The sequence below is a fragment of the Dendropsophus ebraccatus genome, chromosome 14 (assembly GCF_027789765.1).
Source record: "Dendropsophus ebraccatus isolate aDenEbr1 chromosome 14, aDenEbr1.pat, whole genome shotgun sequence".
Lineage (NCBI taxonomy): Eukaryota > Metazoa > Chordata > Amphibia > Anura > Hylidae > Dendropsophus > Dendropsophus ebraccatus.
Window position 1 is genome coordinate 11,946,156 of NC_091467.1, and position 25,219 is coordinate 11,971,374.

A 25,219-nucleotide genomic window follows, 5' to 3' on the forward strand; every position below is an offset into this window, starting at 1 on the left:
TATTGCATTGCATCCACTGAGGAGACATGGGGAGAGATGGGATTAGTGTTGAGTGGATGTGTCAAACTGTTCGGCTTCAGCAATACATGGGTACAGCCTATGGCCTATAGCTGTATCCGTGTTTTCCAGGACTCTCTAGGGCAGTCATGTCAAACTCTGACCCGCGGGCCAAATCTGGCCCGTGGTGGCATTATTTATGGCCCGCCAGGCAATTCAGAGTTTGAATTATATCTGGCCTGTCATGGCTACTATATGAGAGACTGAGGGAGGGCTGGCTACTATATGAGACTATGGGGTGAGGGCTGGCTACTATATGAGACTATGGGGTGAGGGCTGGCTACTATATGAGACTATGGGGTGAGGGCTGGCTACTATATGAGACAATTGGGGAGGGCTGGCTACTATATGAGACAATTGGGGAGGGCTGGCTACTATATGAGACTATGGGGTGAGGGCTGGCTACTATGAGACTATGGGGTGAGGGCTGGCTACTATATGAGACTATGGGGTGAGGGCTGGCTACTATATGAGACAATTGGGGAGGGCTGGCTACTATGAGACTACGGGGACTACTGGGAGGGCTGGCTAATATGTGAGACTACAGGGGAGGGCTGGCTACTATATGGGACACTTGGAAGGCTGGCTACTATTTGGGCACTATTGGAAAGGCTGGTTACTAAATGAGATTACAGGGAGGGCTGGCTACTATAAAAGACACTATTTGGGAGCGCTGGCTACTATATGAGACTATTGGGGAAGGCTGGCTACTATATGAGACTATGGGAGAGGGCTGGCTACTATATGAGACTACTGGGAAGGGCTGGCTACTATCAGACTACAGGGGAGGGCTGGTTACTATGAGACAATGGGAGGGGGCTGGCTACTATATGATACTATTGTGGAGCGCTGACTACTTGGGGTGCTGGCTACTATTAAGGCACTATTGGGGAGGGCTGGCTACTATTTGGGCACTACTGGGAGAGCTGGCTACTATGTTGGGCAATTTTGGTTCGTTGGCTACAACATGGGGCAATATTGGTGGTGTTGGCTATTACATGGGTTTGGGTTTAATCATGTGATAGCAATTTATCATGTCATTTATCATAGTGCACAGTGCTGGGAGACGCAAACCACTGACAGTGCCAGGACCGCCGCACGCTGCTATGACAGTGCCAGCACGGCTGCATTCGAGCTTCAATAATTATCAAGGTTGGCCCGCGACTTTGTCCAATTTTTTAATTTTGGCCCACTGTGTATTTGAGTTTGACACCCCTGCTCTACGGTGTCATTCTTCCACAGCCGTGTAACTTAAATTAAGAGCATTTTGCAAGAAGAGATCGCAGTTTTTCAAAATTGTAACTTGGTGTAAGAGTATTGCTTTGGTTTAAGAGCTCCCTGTACTGGGTGGGAGCGGTAGTGGAGGAGCGGCATGGTCTGTATATCGTGGTCTACTACAGCACTGTACTCTGACCCAGGAAGTCTCCCTCACCTTCCAAATCATGGCAGATATGTCAGCCCTTGTGTTTCCCATCCTCTCCATTCCTGCTATAATGTTCCTGTACTCACACTCAGCTATACACACTGCTGCTATAATGTGCCTGCACTTACAGTCAGCTATACACTCTGCTGCTATAATGTGCCTGCACTCACACTCAGCAATACACACTGCTGCTATAATATGCCTGCACTTAGAGCCCTATTACACCAACAAAGTGCCTGCACTCACACTTACACTCAGCCATTCAAACTGCTATATATAAAGTTTCTGTCTCTGTCCTCCTGCACAGCTCTGTGATTCTCACTTCCTGATTGGTCCATGCTGAACACACACCCCTCCCCCATTTGTGTCATGTGACAATGTGACAGCCATTCTGTATCTACAAACTGCTGCTGTTTTTCAGGTTTATGCAGTCACTATACATTATGCTCCACATGCTGATGGACATTGTTATACTGTACAGTAACTTATAATATAGCAGATTCAGCTGCTTTTCATTGTTTCATCTGGTGTGGAACAATTTGTCTGCATTTCAATGATTTCTTATGGGAAAACTTTCTTTGGTTTTAAGGTACACTGGGAAACACACTGGTTTAAACACACTGGGAAAATCTGCAGCAGATCCCTGCCCAGTACACTCATGGTCAGACAAACTCGCAGCGGGATATCCATCCCGCTGCGAGTATGTCCACAGCTTGCTTCGGGGGTTCCCGGCAGGTCCTGCCCGGCCAATCAGTGCGCTGCTCCGCCGCAGCGCAATGATTGGCTGGGCGGGACGTGAAGACACTGAGAACCCTGAAGGAAGCCGGAGCGGGGACCAGGTGAAGTATAAACTCTGGCGGCGGGGGGGTTAATGGGACGGGCTGCTGACAAACTCACAGCGGGATGTTACAAGCGCAGTCCCAGAACGAATTATGCTCGTAATCCAAGGCACCATTGTGTGTATGTGTGTGTGTATATATATATATATACAATATATACAATGACTTGTGACGCCTGCACAGGAATGGGACTGGCTATGGGGTTATTTCCTCAGTCAGTATGTTTGGAGCTTTGCAATGTGGAAATGGCCTGAAGTTTTATATTGAGAAATGAGTGGAAGCCTGAGGATTTTATTAGCTGCCTGGTAAAGTAATAAGAGTTTAGAATAGGATTACTGTGCAGAGTTCCTGGCGCCTGGTATATTATCCCGCAGAACAAATAGTTTATGCCTGGAGGGATTATGGGTAAGTGGACTCCATGGCAGACTTGTCGCCTCTGGCCTCACTTTAAGTCCCATACTTTCTGTATGTTTTCTATATCCATCACAAAGTATATTGAGTCCTATACTGTTGTGTATATGCAGTGGCATCCGCTTATGTAGAAGGGTTTTCTCATGTTATGTGTATACACTGGTGGGCTATATAGTCTATCGTGGTGGGGAATTTTATTCCCTGATGGCTAGTGGCTATAGAGGGACATATGTCAGGCAGTACTCCTGATATTTAACAGAGAAATAAGCACCTCTTTTTCCAGTTGATTTGTGTTTTATGGGCAACCTTAAAGGGGTACTTCAGAGTCTTGAAGAAAAACATTTTTTTTCTTTAATATATCGCTTTAAATGGGTTGTTCACCCCAAAAATTTAGCTTTCAAATCACCTGGTGCCAGAAAGTTTTATATTGAATTGTAATGTACTTCAATTAAAAAATCTCTAGTCCTCCAGTACTTATCAACTGCTGTATGTCCTGCAGGAAGTGATGTATTCTTTCCAGTCACAGTGCTCTTTGCTGCCACCTCTGTCCATGTCAGGAACTGTCCAGAGCAGCAGCAAATCCCCATAGAAAACCTCTCCTGCTCTGGACAGTTCCTGACATGGACAGAGGTGGCAGCAGAGCATTGTGTCAGACTGGAAAGAATACATCACTACCTGTAGGACATACAGCAGCTGATAAGTACTGGAAGACTGGAGATTTTTTTTTATTTTTATAGAAGTAAATTACAAATGTCTGGCAACAGACATATCAGGGTATCTCTCCCCCCCCCCCCCCTCAAGTTGCTGTATATTCTTATATACAGTACCTGGGGGAGGCTTTCCTACACGATTGCTGTCTGGCAGCCTCTGCCCAGTGAGCGGGTATTGCTATAATTCCCAGTGACTCTTGTACTCTTTTTTTGAGTGCGTATTTGGGGTACCCCTTTAAAGTATTGTGCATGTAATACCACAGTTCCCCTGTAGAGGCCGCTACAGGGGACGTGAGCAGCCCAGGTAACGTCCGTCTGATCTGTAATCTAAGAGATTGGCAGTGACTCAGTTTACACCAGTAATAGGTTGTCTATTTAGGACAGAGATCTCTTGCTGTGTTTTGTGTTTTTCTGACCATGTCCATTGGTTTACTCGCAGGCAGGAACAGGTTGGCAGCCAGATCCGGCTGTGCCTGCACGTCTTACGTTCTGTCCAGAAGTTGGCGCGAGAGTCCACCAACATGGCCCGGGAAACCTGGGAGGTCCTCCTGCTGTTTCTTCTGCAGATCAACGACACCCTGCTCGCTGCTCCGACTGTTTCAGGTTAGTCAAGGCCCTGGCTGCAGACCTGTAGTAAGGCTCTCACACCGCATATACATGTATAGTGGTATACATAGGGGGATAGTCCTTAATATAAACCAGTGCTTATATGAACATAACAGTGCAACAGATGGTGTCAGCCAAATAGCAAAAATGTTTTACTTTATTTTCCGACCCCCCCCCCTTCTTTCCCAGGAGGTATTGCAGAAAGTTTGGCTGACAAGCTCATTGGAGTACTGTTTGAAGTTTGGCTCTTGGCCTGTAGTCGCTGCTTCCCAACGCCGCCCTACTGGAAGACGGCTAAAGAGATGGTGGCCAATTGGAGACACCACCCAGCTGTGGTAGAGCAGTGGAGTAAGGCGATCTGCGCCCTGACATCCAGGTGAGGCCGTGCAAGAGACATGTCTGAACTAGAACTGGATTGGGCAAAAGTATGTGTTCTGTAAAGTTTCCCAGCTAGGGGTCCTTTTACACGGCATGAATTGGGGCTGTGCAATGACGCAGACAAGAACGCACTCCTTTGCCGTGCCTTTACGTGGCTGGGCCACACAAACAATCCTTGTATTGTTCATGCAGCCATGGGAACTGACAGCACAGATATGCGTTTATCCGTGCTGTCAGTTTCCAAATCATACTAGCAGTGGTGCATACTTACCTTCTGCACTGCTGTGTGATCTGGAATCCTCCTTTCTCGCAGCCTGAAGATACTGCCAGCTCCCAGAGAGCAGGACGGGAGAGCCGAATGCCGGATCACACAGCAGCACACTAGTTACATATGCACTGCTTGTGTGATCTGGAAGCTGAGAGCACGGATATATACCTATCCTCACTGTAAGTTTCTCTTTGCTATGGGCTTCACATCTCGTGTACGCGAGAGATGTGCAGCAAACAGCAATCAAAAGGATAGCAGTCCAAAAGGATCTGGTGTTTTCCTGCTCTTCGACTGATCTCCGTCCACACCACTCTTGTCTCCAGTCTGGGTGCAGGTTTTGTAACTCAGTTCCATTGAAGTGAATGAGGTTTAATTGCAAACCGCACCTGACCTAGAGACAAGAGTGGTGCTGTCTGTGGAAGAAAGTGGCCATGTTTTTGTAGCGCCCAGTAGTATGACAGAGCAGGAAGCCATCCTCATACAGGGATTTGTGCCGTCCATCAAAGCAGAAATAGAAATGAATGCAAAGCGTTCCCTTATGTCTGGTTGTTAATTCATCCTTTCTCCATTGCTTCTTCCAGGTTGTTACGGTTCACCTATGGGCCTTCATTTCCCCCCTTCAAAGTTCCAGAGGAAGATGCCAGCTTGATCCCCAATGAAATCGATAATGAATGTGTGGCACAAACCTGGTTCCGATTTCTCCATATGCTGAGGTGTGCAGTGGTATAACATTAGTGAATCATTCCCATTCATACCTATACGTGTAAACACCATTATTGTATGTTAAGGAGGCCTGATCTTACACCTGGGATCACCCCATAAGCCAGTCCTCTAAATCAGGGGTGCCTTGGCTCTCCAGCTATTTCAAAACTACAACTCCCATCATGCCTGGACAGCCAAAGCTTTAGCTTTGGCTGTCCAGGCATGATGGGAGTTGTAGTTTTGCAACTGCTGCAGAGCCAAGGTTCCCTACCCCTGCTCTGAATCCTAATGGTTGACGCTTTCTTCTCCCCTGTCTAGTAACCCAGTGGACCTAAGCAATCCAAGTATTATCGGCACAACTCCAAAGTTTCAGGAACAGTTTCTAAATGTGAGCGGGGTCCCCAACCAGGAGCTCAACCAGTACTCCTGTCTCAAGCAGCTGCCTCAGATCTTCTTCCGTGCCATGCGTGGGGTCAGCTGTTTGGTCGATGCTTTTTTAGGTAAGGTCCAGTGTCCTGTACAGGGTACCAGCGTCCACCTTACATGGAATTTGTACATAGACAATTGTACATAGACATTGTGAATAGACAAATGCACTCGCTGCATTTTATTTATTTTTTTAACAAATAACAGGAGTTATAAACTCGTATGTTTCTTCTTCAGGAGTTGCCGTCTTTAAGAACATTGGGTTGGAAAGATTACCAAAATATGGTATCCAAAACCTTACATACTTGTGTATAGTTGGGTCCAATAATCTGGTATTGGAAATAACTATTGATTTGGGCTAGAAGTACTAATCACTGTGTTAGAGGATCCAGCCTGAGCTGCAGCTCTCATTGTTTGTGTCAAAACATGTAAGAATGGCGTCGCGGGTCATATGCATTGAACGTCCCGCACCGCCCTTTCAGGTTCTGCACTAGGTGTAACTTAGTATCAGACTTTCCTATTGCCCCACATATATCAGCGCTAACTTGCACCTTCTTCCCTGCTGGCGCTATTACAGACACCAACAGCGTACGGGTAAGAGTGGGGAGTTAAAAGGCAACAATGAGCCGACATTGTGCATGTCGGCTGATCGTTGCCTTTCTGCGTGAGCTATTAAACGAACGGTTATGGGCCAAGTAGAGCTGGTAATCGCTTCTTGTAATGGGGCCCCTAGGGTCTTTTTACACTAAAAGATTTCTCAGCTGCAAATAAGCACTGATCAGCAAGATCAGCGCTCGTTTTGTAATGCCTTTACACCACACAGTTAATGGAGCAGCTGGGCCTCACAAACGATCCTTTTATTGTTCATGCAGCCACGGAAACTGACATAACAGAGATATATATCTGTGCCGTCCGTTTCTAGATCACACAAGCAGTGTATACTTACTTTCTGCGCTGCTGTGTGATCTGGCACTGTCAGCTCCCCTCTATGTTCAGGCCACCACCTCCTCCAGAATGATTGATAGCTGGAAGAGGCGATGGCCTGAACATAGAGCGGGATGCCAGATCACATGGCCGGGCCGTAGGTATGTACACACTGCTTACGTGATTTGGAAGCTGACAGCACCATATAAATATCGGTGCTGCCAGTTTTCCTTTGCCATCAGCCGCACATCTCCTGTTCACACATCGGCCGGTAGCGATACATTTTGGTGCAGTCCAAAAGATGCGATAAGCTGAAGATCGGGAGTTTTACTGCTCCCCGACTAATTGCTGCTACTTTTACATGGGCCGATTATCAGCTGAAGTATGCATAAAAGCGAGTGATAGTCCACAATCACATATTAATGCATCCTCCTCACTTGATGTCAGAATATCACAAGTGCATAGCTGCTTACTGTATCAGATATTATAAGGTTATTCCATTGATGTGAAAGAAACAAAGCTGCAATATTGTATACAACCTGGTATAAGCCTTCTTAAACTTTCACAGTTTTTTTTTAAAGAAATCAATAGTACAGGCAATTTTAAGAAACTGTGCAATTGGGTTTGTTAGGCAAATATGCCATTATCTGCATACAAATAGCCTTTTCCCAGGACCCCCCCCCCCCCCTCCTCCTCTCTCTCATTCACTGCTCATCATCAGGAAATCTCAACTCTTTTTTTTAAATCAGTAGTGCCCCTGTGTAATCTATGGAGGGGGGAGGAGGGAGATTAGTCGCCAGCAAAAGACAAAGGATTACACAGTGGGAGCTGTGTGAAAGCTGATATTCAGAGGTCAGTGCTGACTTCAGTGGAGATAGCCCGGTGATGTAGCTGTAAATTAACTCTGTTGTCCTGTTTTAGTGCCTCATCTCCCTCCATAGAGAACCATGAAGACAGGGGGGGAGCTTCAAACTGCTTTTTCATGATAAAATCGCCTGTACTATTGATTTCTGCAAAAAAAATAAATAAATGACAGTGACACTTTAATCCTTGCATATAATTCTACCCATAACAAGTAGCTGGAGGTGGACAGGATTTGTGAAGGTTTTTATTTCTTCTTATTTTGACACAAACAATGATGATTTGTAGGCTGGAGGGCGCTATGTGTAACCTATTACTATACAGAGCCCTAATCTTAAAGCATGTCTTCCTTCTGGATTGCCCAAGCCGTAAATTTATCAGAATGATCTGGTGTCTGTGGTGACGGTGAAATCAATAAATGTAATGTATGTATAGACAATGTCCTGTCTGATTGTTCCTAACTAGCGTCAGTTCACTTGTAGTGACTGACAATACACCTAGGGGGGACATTTATGAACGCTGGGCCTCTGGCGTACATAAGGAAGTAGACAGATTCGCCCCTTCTCTCTGGCATATGCCAGTCATAACCCCCGCTCACCTGATGGGCACGGGGAGGAGGCATGGCAGAAATCTGCACCTCTGCGCTCAGGAGCAGCTTTAGATGTATGCGCCCGCCGTACCCCAGGTTAGTTAGTGAATCCGGCAGGGCAGTTGGGGGCGTAGGAGTAAGACGGTCTTCATAAATGTCCCCCCTGATGTGCAGAATCAGTTCACTATAAGTTAAACTAACATTCAGCTCACAGAAAGTGAGGAATCATCAACTTAAAGCGTACCTGTCATCTGAACAAACTTCTGATATGTTATAGCCACATAGATGTATGTGTCGGGGTCTGGGTGCTGAGACCCCCGCTGCTAGAATGAAGGGGCAGGAAGGCTCAGCAGCAATCGCTCTTCCCCTTCATCTCCACTCTCATTGGTAAAGTAGCGGTGGACTGAATTATAATGGAGTTTATGGAACTTCCAGCAGTCATGTCTACCAGAAGACTCCCTTATGTAGTTGTCCTCTGTAGTCGCTCACTTGCATATCATTTTTTAGCTGCAGTATAAGAAAAAGCACAGCCACTTTCTTGCAAAAACAGTGCCACCCCTGTCCTCGGGTTGTGTGAGGTATCACAATTTAGCTCTGTTTACAGTAGACTGAGCTCCGAAACCCCACACCGAGGACAGAAGAGATGCTGGTTCTGAAAGAAAGCGGCCAAGCTGGACAACATGTGATTGCTTCCGGTCTGACTGCTGGGACATATTGAAAATTACAAAGCCATCACATAGAGGAGGAAAGGAGATCCTTACTGCCAGGAACTGACATCATACCTTAGGCGTGCAGCTTCCTTCTGACCTACCAGAATGCATTGCGGAAAGCCACGTCTATACACAACATTGATTGTGTGCATTAGACACGGTATACCTGCAAAATTAAGTCTCTGTAAAGTTACTGACATATGTTTAAAAAATGTAGGGTTCTGCTTAAAGGGGTACTCTGGGCTTGGTGTATTTTTAGTGTATCGCCAGGGAGGAGGTGGAATAGACGCTGCCGGTCACTTACCCTCCCAGGTTTCAGCGTTGGGTCCCAGATCATGCCGCCCCATTCTTCCATCCCGCCTCAGCCAATCCTGGTCTGAGCTACGGCTTGAGACTTGATGTCTCAAGGCAGCTCAGCCATTGAATGGCCGAGGCGGGACGCTGCTACGACGTCACGTCTCAAGCCGCAGCTCAGACCAGGAAGCGGCAGCGGGACGGGAGAACTATACTCTGCTGCAAAACTGATTGGTTTCCTTAAAAAAATATAACTTATTCAATGGATGTATGTTTTTGGAGGGTTGATCACTGGGACCCCTACAAATTCTGGAAGCGGATCTCCTATAGGAAGCGGCAACACACCTGCCGGACCTGCACAGATATCCAAGCACTGATTATCTTTAGTAGCCCCATAGCAAGTGAATGGAACGGCAGCCGGACATGCATGCTGCCACTTTAGTCACTCTAAGGGAGCCCTGTTCTCCTGATTGGTGGGGCATTCTGGGATTTCCACCCATCAGAACTGCAATGTCGCCTTACCAATCATTACATTACATATAATTGTGAGCTGTTCCTATAGTAACTTTTATTTCTCTCGCAGGCATCTCTCGCCCCAGGTCTGACAGCGCACCGCCAACCCCAGTGAACAGGCTGAGCATGCCTCAGACCACAGCCACCAACACTACCCCCCCACACAGCCGGAGGCACCGCACTGTTACAGTCAACAAAACCACCATGAAAACCAGTTCAGTAAGTGGTGACGCTATTGCCTATATACGCCTATACTGTATTGATTCATCTCATATAGATAGCAGATCCAAGCCAATATGACACTTTAGGAGTGGATACAGGATAGTGCATGTTGTTAGTGCATTATGGGAGGGGGGGTTATGGAAACTGGTTAAGGAGCAATTAAAGGGATACTCCAGCAAAAAAAAGTTTTCTTTTCAAATCAACTGTTTTCAAAAAGTTATACTGATTTGTGATTTACTTCAATTTAAAAATCTCCAGTCTTCCAGTACTTATCAGCTGTTGTGAAAGTGGTGTACTCTTTCCAGTCTGACACAGTGCTCTCTGCTGCCACCTCTGTCCCCATAGAAAACCTCTCCTGCTCTGGACAGTTCCTGACATGGACAGAGGTGGCAGCAGAGAACACTGTGTCAGGCTGGAAAGAATACACCACTTCCTGCAGGACATAGAGCAGCTGATAAGTACTGGAAGACTGGAGATTTTTCATTAGAAATAATTTACAAATCTGTATTACTTTCTCACACCAGTTGATTTGAAAACCATTTCCTTTCTCCGGAGTGCCCCTTTAAGGCACTCAGCCATTACATGATTTATAAGGGGTCAGTTTTTTTCCATATACCTTGAATACTTCTGCATTGCTCGCCAAGAGATTGTACGCCCAATTATCCTCATGTCTTCATTGCAGATGAACACAACACACAGCACAAAAGTTCAGCAGCAAGCGTCTTCCACGTCCCCGCTGTCCAGCCCGAACCAAACAAACTCTGAGCCTCGACCGTTGCCAGCACCAACAAGACCCAAAGTCAACAGCATCTTGAACCTGTTTGGCTCGTGGCTGTTTGATGCCGCCCTCGTTCACTGCAAGTTACAGAACGGAGTCAACCGGGACAGCAGCATGACAGGTAAGGGTGCAGGCCTGTTCTTCTCTCATCTCAGAATTCCCATTATTCCTACCTGCAAGATTACACTAGGTGGGCAGGTGAGGGCTGGGCTGGAGAGGCATCAATGAACTTATTCATCTTACTTGCAGAAATGAAATGAATCCTATGTAACTCTACCCGGCTATATCCCTGCACAACATATTCCTCAGCTGCCCCTGCCTCTGCCCAGATCGCCACCTCTCTATACACACATACGCCCAGGCCGCCATTGCTCAGGTTATCAACTAGTAAAAACATAGATTTTTTTTATTGTAGATGTATTTTAGCAACATATTTTAAGTGACAGTCCCATCGTTCTGTACTGATTCATCTTCTGTATCCTGTATATCACAGTCAGTTTCGTTTCCTGATAACATTGTTCTGCTGACAAGGTCTGATAGCTTTCCGCACGCGGTGGCCGTTTTGCCAGTAGGGATGAGCGAATCAGAGCGTGCAGCATTTGATTACCGAAGGGTGCAGAGGTTGGATGCAATCCTCGGGAGTCCTGGAAACCATGGATACAGTCAAAAGCTATATGGATGTTTTCCAGGCAGCCTTAGTGATGCATCCAACCTCTGCAGCCACCGGTAATCAAATGCTGCACACTCTGGCTTGAATGGACCCAAGCATGCTCTAAATTTGCTTAAAGTGATAGTACCAGCAGGTACATCGCTTTAAGATTTTTACATCAGTAGATCAGCGTGGGGTGCCATTGCTGCGTCTTTTTTTTTTTTTTTTCTTTAACCGCGGCTCGGTTCCCGCATACGGTACCGATCACTATCCCAAAGCACTGGAGGCCACCCGCCCCCAGTGGGACGAAACCCCTCCCCTCTGTGAAGCGGCTTCATTGATTCTAATGGAGCCACGTCACAGAGGGTAGGGGAGGGCAGAACGTCACACTAGGGGCAGTGCCGGTCTGTTGATGTAAAAATCTTAATCGCTTTAACTCTAGTTGCCAGTAATCCTGCCAAAATCATACATATAGAACTCTCAGCAATCTCGCAGAACAGGAACAGAGTAGTGTGCGTGCTTGATCAGGGCAGATCCCAGCAGCGATACATCCACCTTGTAAACATCTATTTAATCCTCCTTTCTGGTGCTTACAGACTGCCATTAAAACATTGAAATGTTAGTGTAAAGTTAAAAAGAAACTTGTCTCTGGAGTGACAACCCGCTCATCCAATTGCTGGCTGAGGTGGCACAGCGCCACATCCAGTGATTGGCTGAGCGGGCTGTCACTGCTGAGACAAGCCTGCCCCGGAAGTAGCTGCAGTAGTGTTTACCGGTGGACGTTCCTTGAGACATTGCAGGACAACATCAGGGCAGCAAGAAGAGTGACAATAGCATGTTTGGTTTGTTCTTCCAAGGCAGCAACATATAAAAATTTTTTAAAGGGCCGGAGTAAAGTGTACCTGTCACCTTGCTTAGGTGATCTTCATGTGCAGATCAAGCTGACGCTGGAAGTTCAAGTTGCCATGGGAACGTCCTCACAAAGCACAAAAAAATGTTAAAAGGCCAGAGTACCCTTTTAAAGGGAACCTGTACAGCCCCCTATACTCACCTGATCCCACTGGGTCCCGCTTCTGGATCCGGTCGGGTCACGGAGATCATAGCCACTGCAGCCCGGCACGCGCGCTGAGAGATGAGTCCAACACTCATAGAGAATGACGGAGCGCTGGACTCTCCGTCATTCTCTATGAGCGTTGGACTCATCTCTCAGCGCGCACGCCGGGCTGCAGCGGCTGATATCTCCGTGACCCGACCGGATCCAGAAGCGGGACCCGGCAGGATCAGGTGAGTATAGGGGGCTGTAGCAGGGGGTCGGGAGCCTGTCACCCCGGCACGGGGGGTGACAGGTTCCCTTTAACTTGTTCACACACAAGGGAGCCGCGCGGTTCTTTCAGAGCGGGGCCGCGCGGTTTTCCCATTGGACACATGGCGTAAAAACGAAGCGCAACCCCCCCCAATTTTGCAATTTCGCCGCGCTTATAATTTTTCTCTGGTTTTGCAGCATATTTTATGCAAAAATTAAGTCTGCCATTGCAAAGTACAATTAGTGACGCAAAAAATAAGGGCTCATGTGGGTCTGTAGGTGTAAAAATGCAAGTGCTGTGGCCTTTTATGCTCAAGGAGGGAAAAACGAAAGCGCAAAAATGAAAATTAGCCCGGTCCGGAAGGGGTTAAAAAAAAAGGTGTCCAGGGTCGGGCATTCACACTAAACAATATCCACATCTGTTACATTCCCATCAAGCTAAAAAAAAGGGAAGAAACTGAGTGCCATCCCTTTAATCAGAATGACCATGTAAGCAGATTTCTGTAAAACAAAAAACACATCCCCAGTGTCCGCTAATGGACAATCCACATCGCTCGTTTATCGGCCAGTCGCTGGGATAGTGCATCCTAAAATCCACCTTAGATATTGCCAGTCCTGAAAATATATTCATGAGCACCCTCGAGACACCCTTAGCCTGTGTATAGTATATAGTCAGTACACATACAGGACACTCTGCGGCCATGTTTATGCATCTGGCAGCGACCTTCAGCGTTGTAGTACGGGGGCTCCTGACGTGTGTGGATATGGCTGGGCCGGGTCCAATTCATTTCATTGGATCAGTCAAACACTATTGAGTGACACCATCATCCATCCTGTAATTATTTCCCCATTGTTGTTACACAATGTTTTCCAGACTCACACCTCACTGTTACACGATCCCCCCCCCCCTCCCCCCTCATCTGATTTTCTCTCCCCTCCCCCTTTTTATTTTTTATTTTTAGACAAACTTTAAAAAAAAAAGAAGAAAAAACCCTTTCCTTTTGAATTGAACTTTTTGCCATATTTTAAAGTACTCTCTTGTAACTACTTCTGTCCTTTGATTTCTTTCCATTTTATTTCTGTTATCTTGCAGCATCTTTTATCCAAATTCTCCTTTCTTATAAATCTTGTAAGTAGGAATCTGTAGCTTCTCCTCAATTGCAATCATCCGGTTTCTCTCTCTCTCCTTCCTCATAACCGCTCGCATTCTTTCGTTTCTTCCTAACATACTTTGTGGTCTTGTCGCTTTTCTTCTTTTTTTTTTTTTTTTTTTTTTTTTTTGTTTCTCTCTTTTGATTTTTTCCTCATCATTCTATGTCGCACTGTGGGGAGAAATGTTTCATTCCTTCCGTATTATCAGCCTGAATGGGAACGATTGTTAGCACAGAGTGGAACAAACCTGGTTTCAATCTTCCCCATTATTTCATTCATATCCATAAGTCAAGGATTTTGCACTAACCAAGGTTTTTTTTTTTTTTTTTTTTTTTCCATTTCGCCTTTGTTTAGTTTTATTCTTTCTGAATGTACTGTTTTGATATTTGTGCATGTATTTTATATAGATATATTTTTTATTTCTTTTATTAGATATTTCAGTGTAGTTTGTTGGTGTAACTTGCAGCAGTGGCTCATGGGAAAAAAAGGCATAAAGATTTGTTCATGATCCCGGGAAGCATGTTCTTTGTGTGATATGGGGGGGGGGGAGTAGAATAAGATTTCTGTGTGCTCTGGGTAATATCTGCATGATCTGGCTGGATATTCGGAGGCTCTTGTTTCTTAATATATTACGTGATTTTAATTGTACATTTTGTTCTCTCCCCTCCCCCCTTTATAAAAGCGGCTTTCCCTACAATGAATTGTAATGTAAATCTAGTTGGAGTTAAAATTCATCTTAAAGGGGTGCTCCAGAGGGGGGGGGGAGAGTTTGGAAAAAGAATTTGTAAATTACTTCCATTAAAAAATCTCCAGTCTACCAGTACTTATTAGCTGCTGTATGTCCTGTGGGAAGTGGTGTATTCTTTCCAGTTTGACACAATGCTCACTGCTGCCAACTTTAGATGGTCTCTCACAGCTTCACCCCTGCCCTAACAGCTTGACTGATAGATTTATGCCTATAATCATACCAGGGAGATCTATCAATCAAGTGGGGTGGGGACTAAAACTTTAGTGGAATACGACGCCTGGCTATCTTGACCAGTCCCATAGTGTGTGTGTGTGTAAGTGAAGTTGTAGTTCAGTGTGGATACTGCTACTCCATTCTCTGACGGGCACTCAGAACCCCCCATATTTGTGATTGGTCAAGGTCACAGATGTCAGACCCCCACCAATTGCTTAAAGAAATAAGTAACAGTAAATAGACATCATAGATGGGCATTCCTTACTTAAGACCGCCCTCCGTTAGACACCATAAGCTGTAATGATGAAACAGCCAGTGGCGACTAGAGACTCTTTAGCGTACTTGGCCGCCCATTAAAGGAAAAATATCAGTAGGTTAGAAGAATCTAACCTGCTTATATGTCCCTATAGTGCACATGCAAAAGAAGAGCCCGTGGAGCCTCATCATAGAGTCTCGAAACACGGGACTAGCCAGATATCCCTCCGGGAAGGACACAGCCAAGGGGTGTTTCGCTGTGTTGCCCCTCATCAGTGTGGAGCAGGATTCTGGCTAGGTGGGAGCAATGCCTAGTAGAGCCATAAGAGAAACAAATCAAGGATTTCACTGCATCAAGCGCTTTCACTAGCAGCCGGCGGTTTTATCGTTTGGTTGGTCTCCCTGAGATCAGCGATCTGTTTCTCTTATGGCTCTACTAGGCATTGCTCCCACTTAGCCAGAATCCTGCTCCACTTTGATGAGGGGGCAACACCCCGAAACAGCTGTGTGTGGATGGATGCCTAGTCTTGGTTTTTCCCTTCTCATTGCATTGACTTATGGGGCCACTTAATTTGGTGGTTTCCTTACAGGAGCCACCCCTTGGCTGGGTCCTTCCCGGAGGGATATCTGGCTAGTCCTGCCTCTTTAATGAGGCTCCATGGGCTCTTCCTTTGCATATTCGTGTTTCCCAGGGGGCAATGCACCTAGGATTTCACTGCATTGAGCACTGTAGCCGGCAGCCGGCAGTGTTATCGTTTGGCTGGTCTCCCTGATATCAGCGATTTGTTTCTCCTGTAGTGCACAGGGGCTGAGGATGAAGGGAAGTTTTTTTTACCATCATCTTCAGTGCTGTCCCGTGATATTAGCAGTTTATTCCATATGCGAATTAGGCAGTTGTGTGCACTGGGGGTGGAGCTACCACTCTCGGCGCACTAATTCACTCTGGCCGCCCCACCCCGCTGGAGCTGGTTGGTGTACTGGGGGAGACAACCCCGCCCATGGTGCACCAAAATGCCTTATTAGCATAGGAAATAAACTTCTAATATCATGGGAAAGGCCCTGAGGATGAAGGTAAAAATCTTCTCTTCATCCTCAGCACCCTGTGCGCTATAAGGTCATGTCAGCAGGCTACATTCTTCTAAGTGTCAGAGTGTATTACAACGTCCACCATCTGGGGGGTAGGGAAAAGCCAGAGGGGCACCTATCCCTTTGTTCTTGGTGTCTGCAGACATCCAAGCGGTCAAACCCTTGGTGTTCATTTTATGGCAAGACTATGCCACTGGGCATGCTGGGAGCTGTAGTTTTTTCTCCAGCTGGAGAGGCACAGGTTTTAGACCTCTGATGTAATAGAATATATTTGGATTATCCTTGGTTATGGTCATTACATCGGCTATGTCCTCTAGAGAGGTTATTTTCACAGGGGGCAGGCATGATGAGGTCTTGTTGTCTAACACGGCCCAATGCTTATCTCCGTCTGTTAAGTACGATGTGACATTGTCCTGACACTCGGCACCAGAAATACACGCACCAAGGTCAGGAGCTTCCTGCTGTTCATCCTGAATGTAGCCTCTAGTATCTACCAGTTCTCTCCCACCACCGCATTCCCTGCATAGAAGTATTAGGGGAATGCTGTCTATATAAATCCTTACTAGCTTCTTGTATGTTCATGAAAGTGAAATATAAAGGGGTATTCCCATTTCATAAAGCCGTGGAATATTGATATTATGATGAATGGGGGGGGGGTCCACACTTTTTGGGGTGCAATATTAAAGCAATGTTGTCACCCCCTTTCTATAGAAGGAGTTCTCAGCACCCTTCTTAAGCTTATATTCTGGACATTTCATATCTCAGCGTGTAAAGGCTTTCTTTGTGGTCTCTGCCCTCAAAATTACATGTTATTGTTGGTGGACAGTGCCATAGGGGTGGGGCTTAACGGCTGTGGTGCCCCATATCTCCACCCACATAAACGTTGTAGACCCCACCCCCTCCACAGCTTCATCAGAATGTGCGGACCTAGAGGCATAGGCCCTGCCCCCTTTGCTCCGGCTGTCACTAAGAGGGTGGGGGCTATGCCTCTAGGTTGGTGAGGGCTATGCTTCTTCTGATGACGCTGCAGAGGGGGTAGGGCCTAAGACACAAATGTAAACAGAGATATGGGAAACCACGGCTGTGAAGCCCCGTCCCTACAGCACGGTCCACCAACAATGCGGGTCCTATTACACGGGCCGATGGGGGCCCGATATTAACTGTAAACGAGTGCCGATCTGCTAGATCGGCGCTCGTTTACTGGGCCTATTACACGGCCCGATAATCGTTTAACAAGGGCTGCATGGACATCGTTACCAATGTCCTTGCAGCCCTTGCCTAAACTCTATACATTACCTATCCATGCTGCAGGGCTCCTCTTGCACTCTGCTTCTCCCAGGTCCCGCGCGCTGCAGCTATAGAGCGGCCTGTCTCAGCTTACAGGCCGCTCAGCCGATCACTGGCCACGGCGGTCCGACCTGTGATTGGCTGAGCGGCCTGTCAGCTCAGACAGGCCGCTCTGAAGCTGCAGCGTGCGGGACCCGGCCAGAAGCAGAGTGCAAGTGAAGCCCTGCAGCCTGGATAGGTAATATATACAGTTTTGAAATCGTCTATTACACGTAGCGATGCGCAATCGGCGCCCGACAATTAGTTTCAAACCTATATCAACAATCAGCCGATGATCGTTGTCATCAGCTGATCGTTGTGTTTATTACACGAAGCGATAATCGGCCGGATAGGGCCGATTCGGCTTTTGATCGTTCTGTGTAATAGGGCCCTTACATGCATTTTTGAGGGGAGAGAACAGTACAGTACTGTCCCCTGTACTGAGAGCTAAGACAGAGGGACAGTGCTGGGTACTCTTCATTTTAGCAATCTGTGGGTGACCCCAGAGGTCACATCCCACCCATCATAGTGATGCCATCTCCTCTGTCTGGTGAATCTATAGGATGGTGTTTTTAATGCAATAAGTGCTGCATGCTGACTATTTGTCTGTACAGTCTGCATTACTTGCTGTCCTATTCTATATCCGTATATCTGGGTTGGAGGATATCTAGTGTCAATAGAATCAGACACCCATTGGTCACCCTCTTGTCTCCCTGCAATAACAGATGATAACAGCAGAGACTTAGCTAGGATTCATGGGGCCCCATAACGTAAAACTGTACGCCCCCCTCATACACGTACTCACCTGGCCCAGCGCTCCTCCTTACTCCCAGCTCTGAAGCACACATGTAACATCACTCGTGTACCAGGGAGCTGCGACAGAGAGCAGCCTCTTGTGGCTGGCGATGCAGTGCTGCCTCCGGCCACACGAGAGACTGGCAAGGCGGAAAGCCAATGGATTCTTGCTCTTTCAGTCAAAGCGCCGCAGCATTTATCTGTGAGTGCTCAGAAGGGCCAGATGCCAGTGTTTGCCTACGGGCCCCGTAGCAGTGGCGTGGTCTGCCTTCATGGTACCTGCAGCAGTGGGAACCCCTACTATTTGTGATTGGGTATTTTCCCATGTGTAAGCTGCACTGGTGACCAGGTCACTTTAAAGAGCTAATCCCATCTCAGCCAATATAGTTATAGTTCGTGGACCCGTCAAGTTATATATTTTTGCTAATGCAAACATTTATCAAACTTGTCTCCTCCTCCTGGTGCGGCTCTTTCCCTCCCATTGCTGACATGTCGTTGTGTAGTCTACAGATCACTGCTCTGCTCTACAACCAGTGGTCTGGCTGGTATGTGTATATATAGTTATAGTGGTGGTCGGTAACCTAGAGAACAAGCTGTCAACAATGGGAGGGAAAGAGCAGCATATCAGGAGTAGGAGATACGTTTGATAAATGATTGTATGTGCAAAAATATTTAAAATGATGACGTGTCAACCTCCATTCTATGAATGGGTGGATTCCGTCGTCCGTCCAAAGAATGAACACGTTTATTCTTTGGACGGACAAAGGAATCCGGCAGTGCATAGAATAGAGTCTGTGACACGGGCAGAGACGCGCACGCCCGCCACAGTCTGTAAGCGGGTGCGAGCTACAGAATGCACTACGGGTTTTCCTTGGCCATTCCGTAGTGTGCACGTAACCTAAGTGGTCACTGTTGGTTTCCTGCAGGGAATGCCTGGGCTGTGTACCCGCAGTCTGTGAGCTGGTCTGCCTGCCACAGAAGATTTACACTGTCCCTTAAAGGTAGATCAAGGCTTCCCTCTCATCTCTCCTTACGCAGAACCAGTGCATCAGAAACCCCTCTCTCCTCCTATCTGTAGAATTTAACTGTGTAACTTATACCACAGCACTGTGCCAGCCTGTTTAGCCCAGCGCACTTAAATCAGCACCATGTCATGGCATAGCAGAGGGGCGTAAGTGCTGTCCTTTAATTGTCCAGATAAGGAAGTACCTTTGTGAGTACTTCAGCCCTCCTCAAGTCCCACCCCTCTGGAATGGAGAGTGGCTACCAAATATGTTTATTATTTTTTCATTTTACGTTTTATTTGAAAAATAGTAGAAGGCGGAGGGATTTACACTTTTATTATGGGATGGATTTATTTAATGCTTAATTTTTTTATTTTTATTTTTTAAATGTACACACGTTTGTAGTCCCCCTTGGGGAATTCCATGAGCCATACCTTGATTGCTCATAGAGATCAATGCAATTCCTATGTAATGCATTGATCCATCATCTCAGCACGCAATTGCTGCGGCGCATTATAGAGGCAGCCCGTGACAGCCTCCCTACCTGACTGCCTTATATGAAAGCAACCCTGACAGAGCACAGGCGCATTGCCTCCCATATTAGAGCCCAGTCTATATACCCAGTGTCTCCATAGTGAGCAGCCTCGGTCGGATACTGTACAACTGCTTCTTTGTTGTCTTACCTTTTGTTTAGTCATAGAGCTGAGACTATATGTATGTTTGGGCAGATACAATACGTACATGGCTATATACGTGGTTTCTATTTGGGGGGTAGTAACCTTATTTCGTCATTTTGTTGAATCTTTGTGTCCTTATTTCCCATGAGCCTGAGCGTATACTGTATGTAGCAGCAGTTCATCAGACACTCTCTCCTCGTTCTCTACAGCGATAGCCACCCAGGCCACTGTGGAGTTACGGCGCAAAGGTTCCCAGTTATCCACAGACACTATGGGGTCAAGCACCGTCTTTGATGCAAATGAATTCCCGGAAAACTATGAGGCAGGACGGGCCGAAGCTTGTGGGACCCTGTGTAGGATTTTCTGCAGCAAGAAGACTGGGGAGGAAATATTATCGGCCTATCTCTCCAGGTAATATGCTGTAGTAGTCTTTTTTTAACACATAAAACAGCCTAAAAAAGCTGCGAAGTGTTCCAGAACAAGCACATTCCTGTCAGTTTGGGTGTGGGGCTTGCGGCTCAGCTCCATTGAAGCGAATGGAGTCGAATTGGCGCTGGTGCCGCTATTTTTGTAAGACAGTAGTTTTTTGTCTTGTTTTGTTTTTAAAGGGGTACTTGGGGGGGGGGGCACTTTTTTGATGGGATCGGGGAGGGGGTGGCTGAGGAAAAAGACGTCCACTCACCTCCCCGGTTGATTCCCGCGGCGTTCCTGTTCCCGGCCGCTTCCTGGTGTCTGACGCCGCCCGAGACGCTACGTCTCAGGTCCGCTCAGCCTTTCAGTGAAGGAGGCGGGATCTGAGCGGACTTGACACAGATCCCGCCTGCTTCACTGAGTGGCTGAGCGGACCTGAGACGTAGCGTCTCGGGCGGCGTCAGACACCAGGAAGCGGCCGGGGACCAGAGCGCCGCGGGACCCACCTCTGGAAACGGGGAGGTGAGTGGACGTCTTTTTCCTCAGCCACCATCTCCCCGGTCCATCAAAAAAGTGCGACCCCCCCCCCCCCCCCCCCTCCGGAGTACCCCTTTAAGGAAAATAAACCGGTCTGGTTTTCTGTGGACACTTTAGAAATGATGAGACTTTGATTCATCAGCCTGATGGTTTATCAAGTTTTTGTTCTTTTTTTTTTTTTTAGGTTTTATATGGTTCTTGTCCAAGGTTTACAGATAGGCGACTTCATCTGCCATCCAGTTCTTGCCAGCATCATCCTGAACTCTCCTCCGCTCTTCTGCTGTGATCTGAAAGGGATTAATGTGGTGGTTCCGTATTTCATTTCCGCGCTGGAAATTATTTTACCAGACAGGTTTGTTTTTTTAGGACCTTTTAAATTTTTTTATTTTTTTTTCAAATGCTCAAATTCTATATGTATATAATGTGTAGAGCTGATCAGAGCTGGACCGTCATTATCGGATAACTTATGAGACCCCCGCCTATCACCTGGATGAAGGGCACTGCAGCCTTTTCATTGTTTACCAGACACCCCCCTACTACTCCTAGTGAGCGAACCTGGTACCTGGCAATGCTCCTAGAGAATGTATGGCTCTGTGATTGATAAACAATGAAGATCTGTGGCCCCTTTAGTCAGCCGACTGGGATTCAGACGTCAAAAATCTGATATTAATAATCTAACTTAAAGGGGTATTCCGGGCAGGTCGTCTTTTTTTTTTTTTTCAGCGGGAGGGTGTGGTTGAAAGCACTTCCCTCCCTGCCTACAGCGCTGGGGCCCGCATTGTGCTCCTCCGCTCCCCTGGTCTCCCACCACTTCTTGGTCTCAGACAAGCCCTGAGATGTGAGGTCAGCCATTCAGCAGCTGTAGCAGGGTGCTGCCTCTGCTGCTGAATGGCTGAGCAGGCCTGAGACGTCACATCTCAAGCTCCATCTCAGAGCAGGAAGCGGCTGAGGACCGGAGCAGCGTGAAGCGGGCCTCATCGCTGCAGCTAGGGAGGTAAGGGGACGTCATTGCTTCCATCAACCCCTTGCTCGGCGATACTGAAAAAAGGCCTCCCGCCCGAGGTATCCCTTTAAAACAGTCAATGACTGCATACTTACCTCTCCCAGCTCTCAGATCTTCTGGTCTGCTTTGCTGCCCTATTCTTACCGGCGTAAGGTCCCCCTCCTCTGTTCAGCTTTGTGACTGGCTGAGCGGGGAGCGGGACATCAGGAGGAGGAACAACCCAAATGCGCAGATTGGAAGATCTGACAGCTGCAGGGCTGAGTGGAGGTAAGTATGCCATCCTTCATTGTTATACTACACCTCCTCATTTTCCCGGGAGACCTCTTTAAGGGGTAAAAATCCATCTTAATATTTAAGGTCTAGGGTTAGGGTAGGCCTTCAAGGTTAGTAAAGCCCTTGAACCCTCTAGGGTTCTCATTGATCAGCAGATTAGCTATTGCAATTCTGAGTCTGAGGTTGTCTTCATTATTTACCCAGGCAGAGAAGCTCCTCTCTATGGTACACAGTGTAAAGGATAATCCCTCAATATGTCATGATAGGGGGAAATCCTTGGCTGGTTTCATACTCGTTTCCAGGTCATCAGACCTGTTTATAGGCCGGGACTTATGGCCCTAACATGGACACAAATGCATCTATATTATGCTTATAACTTGCCCATGACCAGCCATAGAGCGTAGAAGGTCCCGGGAGTGGTTGCCATCCCTGCTGTAGAGCTCTCACATTGCCTTATTTGATAAATCTAACTTTTTTACACTCTCTGCATTGGATTGTTGCATGTTTTGTATTGCAGGGAGCTGTCCAAGTTCAAGAGCTATGTAAACCCCACCGAGCTGAGAAGGTCCAGCATCCATATCCTGCTCTCACTGCTGCCTTTGCCGCACCACTTTGGACTTGTAAAGTCAGAGGTGGAGTATTTCGGTCTTTGCTCACGTCTATCCACTGCATGATTCTGCATGATTAACGTTTCCCCTCCCGTCTCCAGGTCTTATTGGAAGGAAAGTTTAGCAATGACGACACTGGCAGCGACAAGCCGGTTACCTTCCTGTCGCTGAAACTGAGACTTGTTAATATCCTCATTAGAGCGTTACAGACGGAGACCGATCCCAACAACACACAGATGATTCTAGGTAGGTGGTTTTTTTTGTTTGTTTTTTCTCAACGTAGAAAATTTTGTACATTCTTATTTTGGGTAAAACATTTGAGCGGAAAACCATTCTTCATGACTGTAGGTATATAGTGGTTCTTTGTTTACTAGATATAAGAAACTGAATCCTAACTATTAATGAGCAAAGTTGCCGAAAATTCTGGTTCAGCAACTTTCATCCGAACAGTCAGCATTTGACCCCAGCGACTGGAGAAGTTAGTTGCCGGCCTATGGCTGTATCCATGTTTTCCAGGACTCCCTAGAGCTGCATCCAACTTCTTCAGCCACTGGAAGTCAAATGCAGAGCGCTCTGGTTCAGGGGAACATTGCCACATGCCATAGATGTGAAGTGAACATCTGCTACAAAAGTGCATGAGGGTGGACTGTCACCCTCCAGGTGTGGGATGCCCTGCAGTCACCATGGCTCCAGATACCTGTGACACTTACCAGGACCTTATTGAGCCGCTCCCAGCCTATCTGCTGGTCTGTACTGCGCACGGTGGTTACTCTGGATATTAGCTGCTAGCCATATAATCTACCATTTAGTGACCACAGGGATCTGCAGCTGTCAGATACTGACTTTACCATCTAGGTAAGGGATTAGAAGAAGTAGTTTAACACCTGTCCCCAGGTTGTATGGTATAGCAGCCCAGCCCCATTCACATCATTGCTTTTGGAAGAAATTCTGGACAGTCCTCGAATTCCAGGGTAGGGAACAGGGTAGGGCTCTCCAGCTGTTGCAAAACTACAACTCCCATCATGCCAAAGCTTTAGCATAATGGGAGTTGTAGTTTTGCACCAGCTGAGGAGCCAAGGTTTCCTACCCCTGCTCTAGTTAATTCAGAGCATACAGTTAAGTTTCCATACTGCACATAGGCACAGATCTACAAATAGGTGACGTTTGTGTTTCAGGTGCAATGCTTAACATTGTCCAAGACTCTGCGTTTTTAGAAGCTACGGGAAACCAGGTGGAGACGGTAAGATTGCTTTAGTTACATCCTTTTTAGATTGTAACGTGGAGTGTATAAAGCAGACTAAACATGCTTACAGGATTTGGTTTTTGTCCCAATCGTCAATGCAATGCTCTTTTACTATTATTAAAGGAGATGTCCAGCATAATTTTTTATTTTAGTATTATATTGCCCCCTAAAAGTTATACAAATCACCAATATACACTTGTAACAGGAAATGCTTATAAAGTGCTTTTTCCCTGCACTTACTACTGCATCAAGGCTTCACTTCCTGAATAAAATGGTGATTTCACTTCCTGGATAACATGGTGATGTCACTTCCTGGATAACATGGTGATGTCACGACCCGACTCCCAGAGCTGTGCGGGCTGTGGCTGCTGGAGAGGATGATGGCAGGTGGACACTGAGGGACACAGGGCACTGCCATCATCACCCTTTCCAGCAACCATAGCCCACAAAGTTCTAGGAGTCGGGTTGTGACATCACCATGTTATCCAGGACGTGACATCACCATGTTATCCAGGACGTGACATCACCATGTTATCCAGGACGTGACATCACCATGTTATCCAGGACGTGACATCACCATGTTATCCAGGACGTGACATCACCATGTTATCCAGGACGTGACATCACCATGTTATCCAGGACGTGACATCACCATGTTATCCAGGACGTGACATCACCATGTTATCCAGGACGTGACATCACCATGTTATCCAGGAAGTGAAGCCTTGATGCAGTAGTAAGTGCAGGGAAAAAAAGCACTTTGTAAGCATTTTCCGTAATAAGTGTATATTGGTGATTTGTATAACTTTGGGGGGGGGGGGGGGGGGCAATACAATACTTTAAAAAAAATTTTCGCCGGACTTCTCCTTTAATACCAGAAAGCTAGATCAGCCCACTCCCCACTGACCACCATAACAAGTCTCCTATTTCCCCAGTATGGCTAAAAGTGCCTGAAAAAAGTGCAGCTACAGCCTTGGGCCTATCCTCTTTATTCAGATGCTTTGACATTTAAAGTGAATGTACCATTAGTTTACATGGCTTTGGGGTTGTTACATGAATGGATCGGCGCTGGAGCGGGGATTCCGGTGCCATGGTCCTCTTTTTGAACCGCCTTCCGGTTCCTGCGCATGGTGCCAGTCTATTCCCGAACGCCCAGCAGTGTGACAATCTCCCCTCCTCTCTGTAAAGCAACTCCGTTAGAATCAATGGAGCCGCATCACAGAGG

The 25,219-nt window shown here is 46.8% G+C and overlaps 1 protein-coding gene across 4 annotated transcripts in view; it reads left to right on the top strand.

Annotated features, from left to right (window-relative positions):
• The window catches only part of RALGAPB (Ral GTPase activating protein non-catalytic subunit beta), a 59,967-nt gene that overhangs the window by 9,488 nt on the left and 25,260 nt on the right, over positions 1–25,219 (top strand). For 2 of the 4 annotated variants that reach the window (XM_069953926.1, XM_069953927.1), the window contains exons 4-15: positions 3,880–4,043; positions 4,236–4,422; positions 5,274–5,405; positions 5,713–5,894; positions 6,058–6,105; positions 9,782–9,930; positions 10,616–10,832; positions 20,129–20,330; positions 21,052–21,219; positions 22,661–22,775; positions 22,853–22,997; positions 23,927–23,991. In XM_069953926.1, coding sequence (XP_069810027.1) covers positions 3,880–4,043; positions 4,236–4,422; positions 5,274–5,405; positions 5,713–5,894; positions 6,058–6,105; positions 9,782–9,930; positions 10,616–10,832; positions 20,129–20,330; positions 21,052–21,219; positions 22,661–22,775; positions 22,853–22,997; positions 23,927–23,991 — 1,774 coding nt within the window. The remainder of the gene's footprint in view (positions 1–3,879; positions 4,044–4,235; positions 4,423–5,273; positions 5,406–5,712; positions 5,895–6,057; positions 6,106–9,781; positions 9,931–10,615; positions 10,833–20,128; positions 20,331–21,051; positions 21,220–22,660; positions 22,776–22,852; positions 22,998–23,926; positions 23,992–25,219) is intronic. The other 2 variants (XM_069953928.1, XM_069953929.1) reach the window with 1 other exon arrangement.